The sequence below is a fragment of the Mustela nivalis genome, assembly GCF_964662115.1.
Source record: "Mustela nivalis genome assembly, chromosome: 10".
Classification (NCBI taxonomy): domain Eukaryota; kingdom Metazoa; phylum Chordata; class Mammalia; order Carnivora; family Mustelidae; genus Mustela; species Mustela nivalis.
This window is the reverse complement of record NC_139029.1, coordinates 68,655,584-68,670,533: the sequence shown is the minus strand read 5'-3', so window position 1 is coordinate 68,670,533 and position 14,950 is coordinate 68,655,584. Positions and strand designations below refer to the sequence as shown.

Here is a 14,950-nt window from a genome sequence, read left to right as displayed (position 1 = left end):
ATGCTCCAATTTGATTTTCCCTTTGTTCAGTAGCCATACTGCAGTTCACCTCACACTAGGGCTGGTAAAAGAAAGCTCCATCTGGAAATCCTCATTTTAAAAACTGGAAATGAATATCTCATACAAAACATTCCTCTTTGGTCATGACTACAGCAGCTCAGATGAATGGCAGTAGAACACAACATGATGGAACTGTGAGCTTCCAGGTCAAACAAACTGCAGTCTGAACCTTGTCTCTCCACTGCTTATTGTGTGAGCCTAGACAAAGGACCTGAATTTCCTGAGCCTCAGTTTCCTTACTTGCAAAATGAAAACAAATCCCTGAAGGATTCTACAGATTAGAAATGATTCATTCACGTAAGGCACCTAGTACAGTGCCTGACAGACAGGAGGTTCTCAATGACTAGTAAGCAGCAAGAACAGGATGTGTTCCAATTCCAAATCCATCTACTGCTTCCTTTCTGGAAGTGTGCTCCCTGCCTGAATGCTACCCTTTGCCAGAGGGATGTAGGCGTATTCCTGTTCAAGTTCAGAAAATTCGGTGAGATTAAAAAAGCTCAAGACTACATCAAAAATTTGTCTCAGAAAAACTGCAAACACAGAAAAGTTCCTTGATTAAGGAAGAGAATCATTTGTTACATAACTTCTATAAAAGATTGAGATGCAAATGAAATCCAAATTTTGCCAGTCAGCATGGTGTACTAGAAGGAGCATGAGACTGGGAAATGGAAGACAAGAGTTTCTGAGGCAGACTCCGTCAGTCATTTTCCACAAGTAACCACTCCTCTGTACCCCAGTCTGTTTATTAGCATAAATGAAGGGGTTGGAGGGTGACCAGATCCAGTTAAATAAATATTTAAAAATCCCATGATTTAGCATGTATGTTATGATTAAAGTCAAAACAAAAAGATAGTTCACATCTTGGGATCCTGTTTACCTCCCTGTGTTAGGGATAATCATTTATCAGTTTCAGTTTCTATCTTCATGTAAGAGTAACCCAAGTACCTGTTGGACAAGAATATTTATGCAAAAAATCTTTGCCTACTTAATAAGTTCCAGCAAGTACTCATGTATGGAAGTAAGGTTTAGAAATGGTACATGTAAATTTCCAATGAAAGCAAGACCCATGATGTAAAAATAACTGAGTGGGATCCTTAGATATTATAGCTCAGTAGAGAAACATATGTTTTAGAGAAAGACATTATTTTATTGCTTATTAGGTGGGGCCTGGGCAAGTTATTAATCTCTCTCAGCCTCATTTCCTTACATATATGATGGAGGAAAAGTAGCTACTGTATTTCACTGCTGAAAGAATTATTGAGATAACACAGGTGAAGTAGAATGCCTGATATCTACCAAGTACTCCATAAAGGCTAGCTATTTTTAAAAAAGTCTCTATTAAAAAAAAATCTTAATCCTTTTACTTTTCACTCTTTCTCTCTACAAATGCTAATACACCTTGATAGCTCTTTCAATGGAGATTGTGATATGGCCAACTGGAATGATGAGGTAGGAAGAGGTTGGGAAGAGAAAAACAGTGGCTGTCAAGAAAGAGGAAACTGGTTAATAGCAAGGAGGGACAGTGAAAAAGTCAAAGAGAAGTCAGTGGGCTTTCTGATAGGAGGGCCCTGCAACTAACCCAGAAGGCCATACTTGTGGGGTGGTCTCTGCTGTCCCAAATATAGTTCAGAGGAAAAGAAGGCTCAATTAGAAACAGAAGATGGGATGAAAGCCAAACTCTGCTGCTTCTTAGTGTCTTGTGTATCATCTGGCCAATTATTTCTTTCCTCTGTGAAATAAGAGGTTTGGACTAAGCTGACTTCTGTCCATTCTAGTTCAACACACTCTTAGATGCCGATTCTGTCTTTGATAAGCATCAGACTCACCATCCTTACAGGAAAGTCTCCCTATGAAAGAACAAAGCACAGACTCCTTACCCATGATGTGGAGGAATTTGATGAAATGGGCTGTCCTTTTCCACTTCAGTCTTCCCTCTCACATTTTCTAGAACTTTCTTTGTAACAACTCTCTTGCCATTCACTATCTGGCTACAAGTGGTGACCAGCCTGAAGTTTCCCATTCCACTGCTTACAAAGGGTACAAATGTCCCAGAGGAAGGGGGACTTGGTCTGGAGCCCAGGGATACAAATGTGGAAAATCCTGTGTCCAATATGGGGATGACATCAAAGAAGGAGGAGTGAAATCTCCTGGCTTTACCCACATGACCAGTGGAAAAACAATCTCCTGAGAAGAAGTCTCCATCTTCAAAGACATTTTGAAAGCCACAGTGTGGCCTCTCAAACCGTGATTTCTCTTTCAAGCAGTTTTTGTCTCTGCAGTCACCTGTATTTTCCATTTTGATGTGGTTCTCTTTGGACTTGTCATAGTTGTTGCGTTTCTTGGTATCAGACAAGACGTCATAGGCTTCTACTACTCGTTTGAATTTCTCCTCAGCTGCCTCCCTGTTTTCTGGGTTCTTGTCTGGATGTACCTGAAGAGCTAACTGGTGGTAAGCCTTCTTAATATCAGCGGGGGACGCGTTTTGAGGCACACCTAGTACTCTATAGTAATTCATCATGTTTCCTTAAAGGACCTTTCCTTACCAAGACATAGAGTTTGTTTTCAGAACAACTTCCATATAATTTTGGAAAGTAAGATGGTGAGCCACTCCAGTCTATACCCAGACCCTTTGAATCTCCTCACATAGTTGTTGGAACAAACTCTCTTCTGGGGAGGAAATTCCTCTTTGGTGTCCTTTACTATTCCCCCCCTCCCCCGCCCCCACAGCTCAATGTGAGGAGAGTGACTATGAGCTCAACATTATCAGCCAATGACTCTCAGCTGATGCTGTGCCTGCCTTGCATCCCTATTGGCAGAAAATATGAGGTGGATAATATACATATTAGGAAGATTTCACCTAGTTTAAAAAACCAACACTGAGCAGCTTGTTTATAGAAAAAAATACATCTATGTGGCTCAAAAAGAAGTCTTTACCTCATTTGTTAAGGTAACGGTCAGAAGCAAAATGGGTCTTGCCCTTCAATTCGACACAAAATCCATTTTGGCTCATTGTGAGGGCTAATGCCTTCAGTGACTTAATGCGTATCTCCCTGTTATTTAATATTTGCTACTGGCACAAAGTGTGTGATAAAGGGGCTCTATTACCAAAAAAACCTTGTACACATTTCTGATGAAGAAAAAGAATGAAACTCACTTCATCAAATGAGGAAACTGGGTTACAGAGATGTCTGCCTAGATGGAAAAAAAAAAAACAAAAAAAAAACCCACCAGAATAGATACAAGGAACAGAATTAGAAGTGAAGGCTTCCCATGTATGGTCAGATAAGGCTTTTTCACTTCAGCTATCTTTATAAAGTTAGCCTTTTTGAAACTTATCTCCGGACTTAAGAATAAAACTAAGTAGCAACATCACAACAGCAGATGCTTTAAAAAATAACTTTGAGGCTCAAGTGTAGGAAGGGTGGCTGGTTGCTCTTTTTTCCAGGACACATAACTACATATCTCTCAGATTTGCTTGCAATTTGGTGTGGCCGTGTGACCATGTCCTGGCCAATGACATATGAAGAGATTATGTGTACCTCTTTCTGTGAACACCCGGCCCATAAAACTACTTGCATGTGCTCCTCCTTCCTCTTTATCTTTATGCCAACTGAATGTCAACGTCTGGATGATCTTGATCTGACTGCAGATGACAGATCCTCCATCACCCTGGGTTCTTGAATTGTAGAGAAGGAGAACACTCCCACAGCCACCACGGACTATTTACATGAATAAGAAACAAGCTTCTACTATAATTAAGCCACTATACATCTTTTTATCTACTTGTGACAACAGTTAGTCCACTCTAATACACCATGTCCACAACTTCACCTTCACTTCCAGAAACTTCAATAATGTCATCAACCAGCAAAGTCCTACCTCTGCAACTTGAAGTCCAAAATCCTATCCTATCTCTCACTCTTCACTCTCATTACACCGATTTTCACATTTCAATTCCACTTTCTCCAGGGTCATGAGTCTCCTTCAGACTCTTCATTTGTATCAAGTCTGTACCCCTTGGTTGGCCATGTGAACTATTCTTTTTTTTTTTTTTTTTAAGATTTTATTTATTTGACAGAGAGAGACAGTGAGAGAGAGACCACAAGGAAGAGGAGTGGGAGAGGGAGAAGCAGGTTTTCCACTGAGCAAGGGCCTGATGTGGGGCTTGATCCCAGGACCCTGGAATCATGACCTGAGCCAAAGGCAGATAGATCCTTAACCAACTGAGCCACCCAGGTGCCCCTGAACCATTCTTTTTTTTTTTTTTTTTAAGATTTTATTTATTTATTTGAGAGAGAATGAGTGAGAGAGAACATGAGAGAGGAGAAGATCAGAGGGAGAAGCAGACTCCCCAAGGAGCTGGGAGCCCGATGCGGGACTCGATCCTGGAAGTCCAGGATCATGACCTGAGCTAAAGGCAGCTGCTCAACCAACTGAGCCACCCAGGCATCCCTGAACCATTCTTTTATATACCCTCTCAAATTGCCCTCTTTGGCCATTAGTCAACCATGGTGCCCATGCCACAAACACCTCATCAAGGAGAAGAATAGCAATCCAACTTCTCTGACTCCTATGCCTGATGCAGCTGGGGAAAATAAACAAGATTTGAAGATGAAATCCTACACAGAAGCCATGTGCCAGTCTCAGCTGGGGCAGGAAAATTACTCTGCAGTTCTTCTATGTATCCTTGGTCAGCTCCCTCTCCCATTCCCTTTGATAGCCACTCTTAAACTCACTGCTCTCCTCCAGTTCCTTATTAAACCTCTCCCCATCCTGTCCACCCCAAGCACAGGAGCTTGCTTCTTGTTTAGCAAAGGAAATAAGAATCTGTTGGGAACTCCCTTAATGTCCCTGGGGACAACGGCAATCTTAGCTAGATCTGTACACATCCTCACCTATGCCCCCAGAGCACAGGAAGGATAGAGGAAAAACAGGAAGGATAGAGAAAGACATCCCTGTCTTGCTCAGAATTAATCCCTTCATTTTTTTAAAAACAAAAAAATGAAAGTGTTGAATATTTTATTGACCAAACTGAATGAATGGAATCATGTATATCATGGCCAACATAACGTTTTATTATGGTAAAATATGTATAGCATGAAGCAGGCCATTTTAGTTAACCATTTTTTTTTTTTTAAAGATCTTATTTATTTACTTCACAGGCAGAGATCACAAGCAGGCAGAGAGGAAGGGAAGCAGGCTATCTGCTGAGCAGAGAGCCCTATGTGGGGCTCGATCCCAGGACCCTGGGATCATGACGTCAGCCGAAGGCAGAGGCTTTAACCCACTGAGGTGCCCTTAGTTAACCATTTTTAAGTGTATAAGGTAGTGGCATTAACTGTAGTCACAACATTGTGAAATCATTGTTACCATCTATTTTTTTAAACTCTTCCATCACCCCAAACAAACTCTATTAAACAGTAATTCCCCTCTCCCCCAGCCCTTGGAAGTTCTAATATTTGTGTCTCTATGAAGTTGCCTATTTTAGGTATTTCCTATGAATGGAATCATACAATATTTAAGTGGTTTACTTCACTTAGTGTAGTGTTTTCAAGGTTTATCCACATAGCATGGGTCAGAACTTGACTCCTTTTTATGGCTGAGTAATATTCTGTTGTATGGATATACCATATTTTGTTTATCCATTCACCTGTTCATAGACACTTGGGTTGTTTCTACCTTTTGGTAATTGTGAATAATGCTGCAATGAACATTTGTGTACTATTGTACACAAATTGTGTACGATTGTAGTATCTATTTGAGTCCCTCTTTTCAATTCTTTGTGGAGAATTGTTGAGCCATATGGTAATTCTATGCTTAACTTTTTGAAGACCCACTAAACTTTCCTACAGTGGCTGTACCATTTTATATTCCCAACCAGCAATGCATGAGGGTTCCAAATTCTCCATTTCCTTGCCCTTCCATACTCTTTGATCTCATCCTTTTCCTTATCCTAAGGGAGTCTGCTTTATTTAACTGTCCTCAATCTCATTCAATTTTAACCTAATTCTTTTGGCTACTTTCCTGCATATAAATAAGTTGGAGTGTCTCCTCTCTTAAAAAGAACCCTTATGCCAATTGTGTAAAACTGATGAATCACAGACCTGCACCCCTGAAACAAATAATATATGTTAAAAAACAAACAACCAACCCAACAAACAAAAACAAGAACCCTCATGCCTACATGACACTCCAGCTCCTGGTTCTCCCTTCACTTGGCCGGCCTCCCACTCACTGCTCGAAGGAGGAAAGCGTCCTCTACTTCCCAGTCACCCACCCTCCCCCTTCCCCACCTCCACCGAAACTCCACCATCATTCACAGACCCCACCACCAGGGCTTCACCTTTTTCAGGTATCTGAACTTGTTGATCATTGCATTTTTCTGAAACTTACTCCTTCACTGGTTTCTGTACAAGTTCTCATTACTGGTTCTTTCCCTACCCACTCCCCCACCCACTGTTCTTTCTCAGTTGCTTTTGCTAGTTACTTTTCTTCTCCAAACAATTAAAACTTTGTTATTCCCCCAGGGTGCTGACATGGACCTTTTCCTCTTCCGCTTTTAAATGCCTCTCATTCTCATCTCTCCCGTGACTACTAATGACCTCAGATCTCTGCCTCCAGGTCTCACTCTTCCCCCAAACTGTCTGCTAGATACACACACCTGGATGTACCACAGGCCTTCAAATTTAATGTGCCCCAAACTGTGCTCCTTATATCCCTTTTACAACTTATCTCCCACAAACATCCAAGTTAATGGCACTACTTTACAACCGCCCACCTGGAAGCTTGGCAGCATCCAAGCCCCCTCACGTTCCCACCTGTGGGCAGTGAACTCAGTCTTGGTTTATAGCAGAGAACAGAAATGGGACAAATCTTCAACCTCCATTGCCAGTGATCCACTAAATTTTTTGCCCGTCTTCCCCAGATTTTCTAACCCATGTCTTCCTTGGCCCAGTAGAATTATTGCAGCAGCATTCCCACCTTCCATCTTCTTGTCCTCCGATCCATTCTCCACACTGCCAACAGACTGATCTTTGATCTTTCAGAACCACAAATCTCATCCTGGCACTCACTTCCCACTTAATATCCTTCCATGGTTTCCCAGTGCCTCTCAGGTGAAGTCTCTCTTTTGCCAGGCAAACCAGACTACCTGTATTCTGGACCTCTGTTTATCTTTCAGTCTTATTCATTGACATTCCCTGATCCATACCTCTTACTCTAAGGTACTTGGAATTCTCATGATAAATCATGTTTTTCTCATGTCCTCATGCCTTTCTATTTGATCTTCCCCTGCCAGGAATTCTGTGTTTCCTTCAAATGGTCCCTATACCTACAATGGTTTCAGGTGGTTTGTTAAAATAAAAAAATACTCGCAATAATGGACATTATTTTTATATTCATTTTTTTAAATTTTTTATTTTTTATAAACATATATTTTTATCCCCAGGGGTACAGATCTGTGAATCGCCAGGTTTACACACTTCACAGCACTCACCAAAGCACATACCCTCCCAATGTCCATAACTCCACCCCTCTTCTCCCAACCCCCCTCCCCCCAGCAACCCTCAGTTTGTTTTGTGAGATTAAGAGTCACTTATGGTTTGTCTCCCTCCCAATCCCATCTTGTTTCATTTTAATAAGAGTTAGAAAAAGCTACAACAACTATTGGAACACTTGAATGAGTGAAAAAAGCTACAACAACTATTGGAATACTTAAATGAGTGAAAAAGCCAAAGAAGCACTACGTTTGTACCTGGTTAGGTAACAATGTCTTACAACTGGTCTCATTTCAAGTAAATGACTTAAACAACCATTGGAAATTTTTGGTTCAGAGAAATCTATTCTATTTCAATCAAAAACTCAAAAGGCCCTTTCCTTATCAGTTTTGCTTTCAATACTCTTGGCTGGTTTCTTATTGTTAGCACCATCCGTTTGTTTTTTGAGTACTTCCTAAATATTTATAGACTGGAAGGACACATCTGCAGAGTTTGAGTTGCCACTTCCCCTATTGATTATGTTATGAAATATTTTAAGCATTTCAGAAGCCTTCAACTGTTAAGAAATATCAGGTGTCAAGGCACCTTAAATATTTTCAGTAGTTGGTATTATAAAGTGCTGATAAAGTAATAACAGTTACTTCCAATTTGTGAGGTTTTAACTGGTCTCACTCAAAGCTGGGTTTACCATGAAGCTAATGAAGCTTAACTTCTGCCTCAGTAATTTTGTATTCATATTTTCAAACTTCTTTCCCCAAGGAGGGCTCTTAAAATTGTAAAAGCTTTAGGCCTTCCAAAACTCGGATTTGTCCTTGGTCTAAGGAGAAATATCCACCACAGGGGCACCTGGGTGGCTCAGTTGGTTAAGCGTCTGCCTTTGGCTCAGGTCATGATCTTGGGGTCCTGGAGCTAAAAGCCCCACATGGGGCTCCCTGCTCAGCAGGGAGTCTGCTTCTCCCCTTTTCTGTTGCCCCTCTCCCAGCTCGTGTTCACTCTCTCTCTCTCTTGCTTCTTCTTTATTTATTTATAGGTAAATAAACAAAATCTTAAAAAAAAAAAAAAGAAAGAAAGAAATATCCAGAAAATCACTACAGTTGAAATCCATCTGGCCATGACTTAGGCTACTAGGCTCAGAGTTGCTCTAATTGGCCTCCCCACTTTCCTACTTCTTTTGGAAGTAGTGTTGTTTGGCAATTTGTAGCAGTGAGAATTTTTACTCACATTTGTTAAGTCAGTGGCTTCAGAAAGTTAGCAAATAGTCATCTGAAAAAAATGCCAATCTTTGCATTTCAAATGAATGGCTTAAACAACCAGTTGGGCATTTCAGAGTAGAATACTGCTCTTATCCAAGTGGTTTGGAAAAAGTGAGGAGATAGTAGAGTAAAATTAATTTGTCACCATGAATTGCATACTATATTGTCATGAGAAAAAATTTATCTGAGAAAAAAACTATCAGTGATACATATTGTTCTAGAAACAGAATCACTGGGGCGCCTGGGTGGCTCAGTGGGTTAAGCCTCTGCTTTCAGCTCAGGTCATGATCTCAGGGTCCTGGGATTGAGCCCCAGGTCGGGCTCTCTGCTCAGCGGGGAGCCTATTTCCCCCACTCTCTCTGCTTGCTTCTCTGCTTACTTGTGATCTCTCTCTGTCAAATAAGTGAATAAAATCTTTAAGAAAGAAAGAAATAGAATCACTGATGTTGCTCACTTATAAGTTTGAGGGATTCAAACAATATGAATTATATGACACCGACTGAATGGCAGATCACTGTCTTCCATCTTCTTCATATATAATCTGAGTATGCAAGTCAGACAGATGAAGACATGGAAGTGAAGTGACTACATTACGAGGGGCAGAGCTGTCTGGGACCTGCATTACGGTCCAATTTGAGTGGTGATGGTGCCATATGGAGCTGCCAGCATTCCTTAACTGGCAACTAACTGCACTGTCCATAGAAATGGTTTTCCACCTGAGAATGGTGCTCACTTAGCCTTCAGAGGCTGACACCGTAAACCTTGTCTTAAATGTTCTGTGAGGAAGGTAGAGATGCTTTGTAAAGAAGTTAGTCAAAAGGTTCTCTAAAAAACTAATGCTCTTAGGAAAGCCAAATTCCTGAACTACCTTTGGCTCTTGAAAACCAGGCAACCCATATCCACAAGCAAGTGCCAATTTTTTATCATCTAGTCACCAAAATTCAACTGTGTATATATAACATCTCAAGTAGTTTTGGGCTCTGTGCTGTGCATTGAAAGCATACTTCATGAAGGCCAGTCCTAAGTTAACACTTGGCTATTAATGCAACAGCTTGACCAATATTCTGCCTACTTAAATCAACGTTCATGTTATAGAAATCTGAGTCCTGAAAAGGGAAATTCTTCAGGATCCTCTAGTGACCAATGTCAATCAGGAGAAAAGAAACTAGGAGTCACCACAGCATGAGAGATCTGCCTGCCAGGGTACACCTGGGAAAATAGCCACCACCCCACGGTGTCTATGGGAAAGAGAGTACTGACAGAGTTGTCATTATTGCCTCCTCTAGGAAGGACTCCCACTGCCTCCTGCTCTTACTGGCCAGTGAACCCTCCGGAGCACTATGTTAATGAGGTCAATGAGTGAAGGAAGAGGGATCTCACTGGTTTTAAAGGGGACTGGCCAGAACAGTAAAACAACTTGAAACACACATACTGATGATATTGGGTCATGGGGGGCTGGGCAGGGGCTTAGAACTTCCCTTTTGACAGTTCTTTTGGCTTATAGTGGTAGCTTGCAATGCAGGCTCAAAAGAGGTTTTCCGGAAGAAAACTTGATAGAGGTCATTGCACCAGAAGGAAACTTAATGGAAATCATTGTCATGTGGCAGTGTCCCTGCTCAAAGAAAGGAGGTCATGCAAAGACCACCAGCTTCACCAGATGCTTCATACCACAGAAACATGGGGTGCCATTTTTACCCTTTGGATTAACCTCGCTCAGTGGCCTGATATCTTCCAGGGAGGTATGCTACTAGAAAGCCACATCTGTGTTTGGTTGCTACAGCAACAGAACATCCCGTATCATACTGTGAGACCACACCGTAAAGTCAGATATTCTCCTGAAACTCAGCCCAGCCGAGGGTGGACATGTCCAGCATCAACATCACTATTTAAGTCAGCTCTACATTCTCATCACAGTTCTGGAGGCTGAAAGTCTAAGCTCACAGTGCTGGCACGGTCAGGTTCTTGGTGAGGCCCTCTTCCTGGCTGATGGGTGGCTATCATCTTGCTGCATCCTCACATGGCAGAGAAAAGACAGAGACAGCTCTCTGGACTCTTCTCCTCAGGGAACTACTCCCATCATGAGGGCTCCACACTCATGACCTCACCTAAATCTGACTATCTCCAAAAGCCCACCATATAATATCATCATGTTTGGAATTAGGGTTTCCACAAATGAATTTGGGAAACTGGGGGAGGGGGCAAAAACATTCAGCGTACCACAGTCAGCCATGAAACTAAGCTCCCCATATCACTGGCAACTGTACTATATTTTCTGGACCTGCCCCTTTCCAAGGTGGTGTAAGGGTACTTTCCAGCCGGGTCCTGTTTCTTTCCAATGGTAGGGCAAAGTTTTTCTTGAGGAGATTTCAGCAGGTGGTCCTTCTTATAGCTTCTCAGTTGTCATGACCTAGAAGATGTGCCTGGAAGGGTCACGTGTTTGGGCTGGGGGTGGTGGTCTTCTCATCTAGGGTGAGCTTGAGGTTCACTAACAGGAAGATCCTTGAAGGTGAAACATAAAGCTTTCTGAGGCATGATGACGGAAGAGGCAGGGTAACCTGGTAAAGGATCCTGATTCTCAGTCCTCATGGAAAGCACAGCAGCTACTTGTCTCATCAGGCTGGGCCTGACTAGTGGTTCCCTCCTTGCCCTCCCTCTACCTCCTTTATAGAGAAAAGGAAAGAAGATGAGAATTACACTGCAGGGGAAGATCTAGATCACTTCCAGGGAATAATTCAAGAGACTCTTTCCTCTACCCAACTGCCCTTCCATGAGAATGAAGGAGCCTGAGCTTCTAGACCATGCTTGCAAAACTCTAGTGCCCTGGGAATTCATTTCTCAGGCTCCTGAGTTGGGCTGAGCACAGTAGCAAGATGATGCCCTTTCCCCATTTGAAAGACTTCTGAATGAAGACCTTTGGGAGAGTTTGTTCTCTTTTGCTTCCCAGTATTGCTGATGCCAGAATGATGTCATTCCTGGGAGAAAGGGTCCATTTCTGGGCCAAGCTCAGAGCTGGCCAGCTCCATTCTGAGGTCCTGCACAGAATCTGGAAGGCCCAAAGGACACCCCCCACCCAATCTGGGACAACTACCTCAGAGGAGTCTGAATAAAAGCCCAATCTTAAAAATGCTTTTGGACAGCTGGGAATTGGGCCAAGAGACCTTTTAGCTAAGTCCTTTTTTTTGTTGTTGTTAACCTTTTACAATATTATTTAAATTTAATTTCAGAAGAGAGCTATTCAACTATAATAACACAAATGGATATAACTCCACTAAAAACTACAATAAAATATGTTCCAGCTGATAGGCCTTTATCTTTCAACCTGAGCTTTCTACCCCCATGATTTTATTATAAAAATTTTCAGGGGCATCTGGGTGGCTCAGTGGGTTAAGCCTCTGCCTTCGGCTCGGGTCACGATCTCAGGGTCCTGGGATCGAGCCCTGCATCGGGCTCTCTGCTCAGCAGAGACCGTGCTTCCCCACCCCCTGCCTGCCTCTCTACCTACCTGTGATCTCTGTCTCTCTCTGTTAAGTGAATAAATAAAATATTATTTAAAAAAATTCAAACATGAAGTTGTAAGAACATACAGTGAACACCAATATGACCACCACCTAGACTCTACAGTTAACATTTTCTATACTTGCTTTATCATATGTTTATCCCTCTACTCATTCTTCTATCCAACTGTCAACCCATATTTTGATGCATTTCAATGTAAGTTGTATAAATCAGTGTATTCTCCTAAACACTTTAGTTTGCCTATGACTAATTGCTTAGTGTTTTTTATAGTTCCTTTTCTTTTGAGGTAAAATGTAAAGGCTATGTAGCCCATAGATCTGTAGCATCTGTACATGTCTGTGCATCTGCAGTGCCTCTACTGAAGCAGATGCCTGTAGCCCAGATCCTCACTGGGACCCAGAATGTTCCTTCATGCTGCTTTCCAGCCATTCTCCACTCCCACCTATCCAGAGGCAACCACTGTTTAATTCTTGCTACCAATGATGTGTTTTCCTGTTCTCAACTTTCATCTAGGTGAAATTGCTATGGTCTGAATGTTTATGTCTCCCCAAAATTCATATGTTGAAATGTAATCTCTAATACTCCAGGGGGTATTAGAGATCATTGATTATGGTGTTAGAAGGTAGGGCCCTTGGGAGGTGATTATACGGATTAGCGCCCTTCCAAAAGGAGCCCCAGAGAGCTCGCTCATCCCTTCCTCCATGTGAGGACACAGCAAAAAGACAGTTGTCTAGGATGCAGGCCCTCACCAGACACCTAGTCTATAGTTTCTTTAGTCTTGGAATCCCCAGCTTCTGGAACTGTAAGAAATAAATGTTTATTGCTTAAAGCCACCCAGTTTATAGTTTTTCATTATAGCAGCCCGAATGGACTAAGATAGGAAGGAACTGTTGAATATGAACTCCTCTGTTAGGGTTCTCTTACTCAGTATGATACTTTGAGACTCATCCAGACTGCTTTACATATTACTAGTTTGTTCCTTTGGATTACGGGTGGTATTCCATTGTGTGACTCTACCACATTCTCCCAGTGATGAACACTTAGGCTTCCAGTTTTGGACTATTATGAATAAAGCCACTAAGAATAATTTTGGATAAATCTTCTGTGGACATATGTTTTCATTTCCCTTGGGTAAATACTCAGGATTTAAACTGCTGGATCATGGGGTAGATGTATGAGTATTTTACATCCCCACCAACAATAAAGGAGAATGTGTTTGTTCTACCTTCTCTTTAACGTTTAAATTTATAAATCTTTCTAATTTTAGCTATTCTGGTGATTTAAGCTGCTATTTCAGCAAATTTTCCAAATTACCAACAGCAACAACTATATATGTGTGTGTGTATATATATATAGAGAGAGAGAGAGAATGAGAGAGAGAGAGAGAGAGATCAGGTTTGAAGAAAATATTGAAGGAGATTTAGAGATTGAGATACATATATATATATAAAGTTTCACTAGCCAAACCCAGCTTAAGAGAATAAGAGAGAGCTAAATGGATACGGAAGAAGCAGCCAGACACATTCTTCAATTTATAATTCTATCAATTATATTACAAAACTGGAGAAGTAAATGTAATGCTTAGAAAACTACAGGCTTCACTGATAGGGAGATAGGATCTCTGTTTCCCTACAGAGCTGGTCTGGTGTGGACCACAACATGTCCCCTCAATTTGCTTCCTCATGGTCAAAGCCCCTTTGGGCTCTATGTTTAGAGAGCTGGCCCAGCCTAAAAAATGGGAATCAGGAATCACCCAGATAATGGAGAGGGACCCCCTACTCCCTCCTTCCAATATGAACCCTGGATCCGAGGGTCCAGGGGACATCAACACTGTAGCAGGACCTACCCTAGGCACTGTGCAGACAAAGTCCCTTAATCCTCACACTACCACCTATCAAGTTGGGCCAGTTTTCTCAGAGAGAGATAGGAACTTGCCCAGGGTCACACAGAGTTAGAAAAAATAGGATTTGACTCTAAATCTGTACTCTTTCCACTCTACCTTGTTAAGCACCTGGAACACAAACTGGAGGGGGGTTCCTAGCTCGGTTGGTGCCGGGACCAGTAACGGACAGTGCTCTTTGTCTCTAGTCAGATCGGCCCTTCATTTCCCTTTCCTCTCACGTTCTGCTTTCGTGTGTCTGTGGTGAAGGTAGAGCCGTCCCATCTTTCAGCAGATGCAGATGTAAATGAATGTTAGCCCTCCTTCCTGCAGCAGAGAGTGAGTCCCAGGGACTGGGTTCCCCTCTCTCAGGAAGGAATCAATCGCTCATCACTTTCCTTCTCCCCTTTCCCACCCTCCTCAATGGTCCACCATGATGGGTGTTTACACAGAGGACATGCAGAGCCTCCTAGATCCCTCACTGCTCTCTGGTCCTCTTCCTCCTCGCTCCCTCTGCCTGCCACGAGGAAGAGGTAACTATGTTCATTGTGGGTTTCTCTGGACCGACTTACCTGCTCCTGAAAAGCACTAGCTTGCTCCTCAAATCCTGCTGTTCGGAAATAGTTGACGACATCCATCACAGCCCAGTCTGCAGGATCTGGCGGCCTCCCATTCTCCATGGAACTGCAAAACACAAACCCAGAAACTTGGAGTAGTGGAGCATGCAAGAGTGTGTGGCCCAGCTT

The 14,950-nt window shown here is 42.2% G+C and overlaps 2 protein-coding genes across 8 annotated transcripts in view; both read right to left on the bottom strand.

The window, feature by feature from the left end:
• Positions 1–2,852, bottom strand: part of LOC309843040 (dnaJ homolog subfamily B member 8-like) — a 29,041-nt gene extending 26,189 nt beyond the window's left edge. Inside the window, exon 1 of one of the 2 annotated variants that reach the window (XM_082688169.1) lies at positions 1,938–2,852. In XM_082688169.1, coding sequence (XP_082544295.1) covers positions 1,938–2,578 — 641 coding nt within the window. In that variant the 5' untranslated portion in view covers positions 2,579–2,852. The remainder of the gene's footprint in view (positions 1–1,937) is intronic. The other variant, XM_082688170.1, reaches the window with a different exon arrangement.
• SAMD13 (sterile alpha motif domain containing 13) overlaps positions 1–14,950 on the bottom strand; it is a 42,157-nt gene that overhangs the window by 3,924 nt on the left and 23,283 nt on the right. For all 6 annotated transcript variants that reach the window (XM_082688172.1, XM_082688177.1, XM_082688175.1 and 3 more), the window contains one exon: positions 14,777–14,888. In XM_082688172.1, the coding sequence (XP_082544298.1) occupies positions 14,777–14,888 (112 nt within the window). The remainder of the gene's footprint in view (positions 1–14,776; positions 14,889–14,950) is intronic.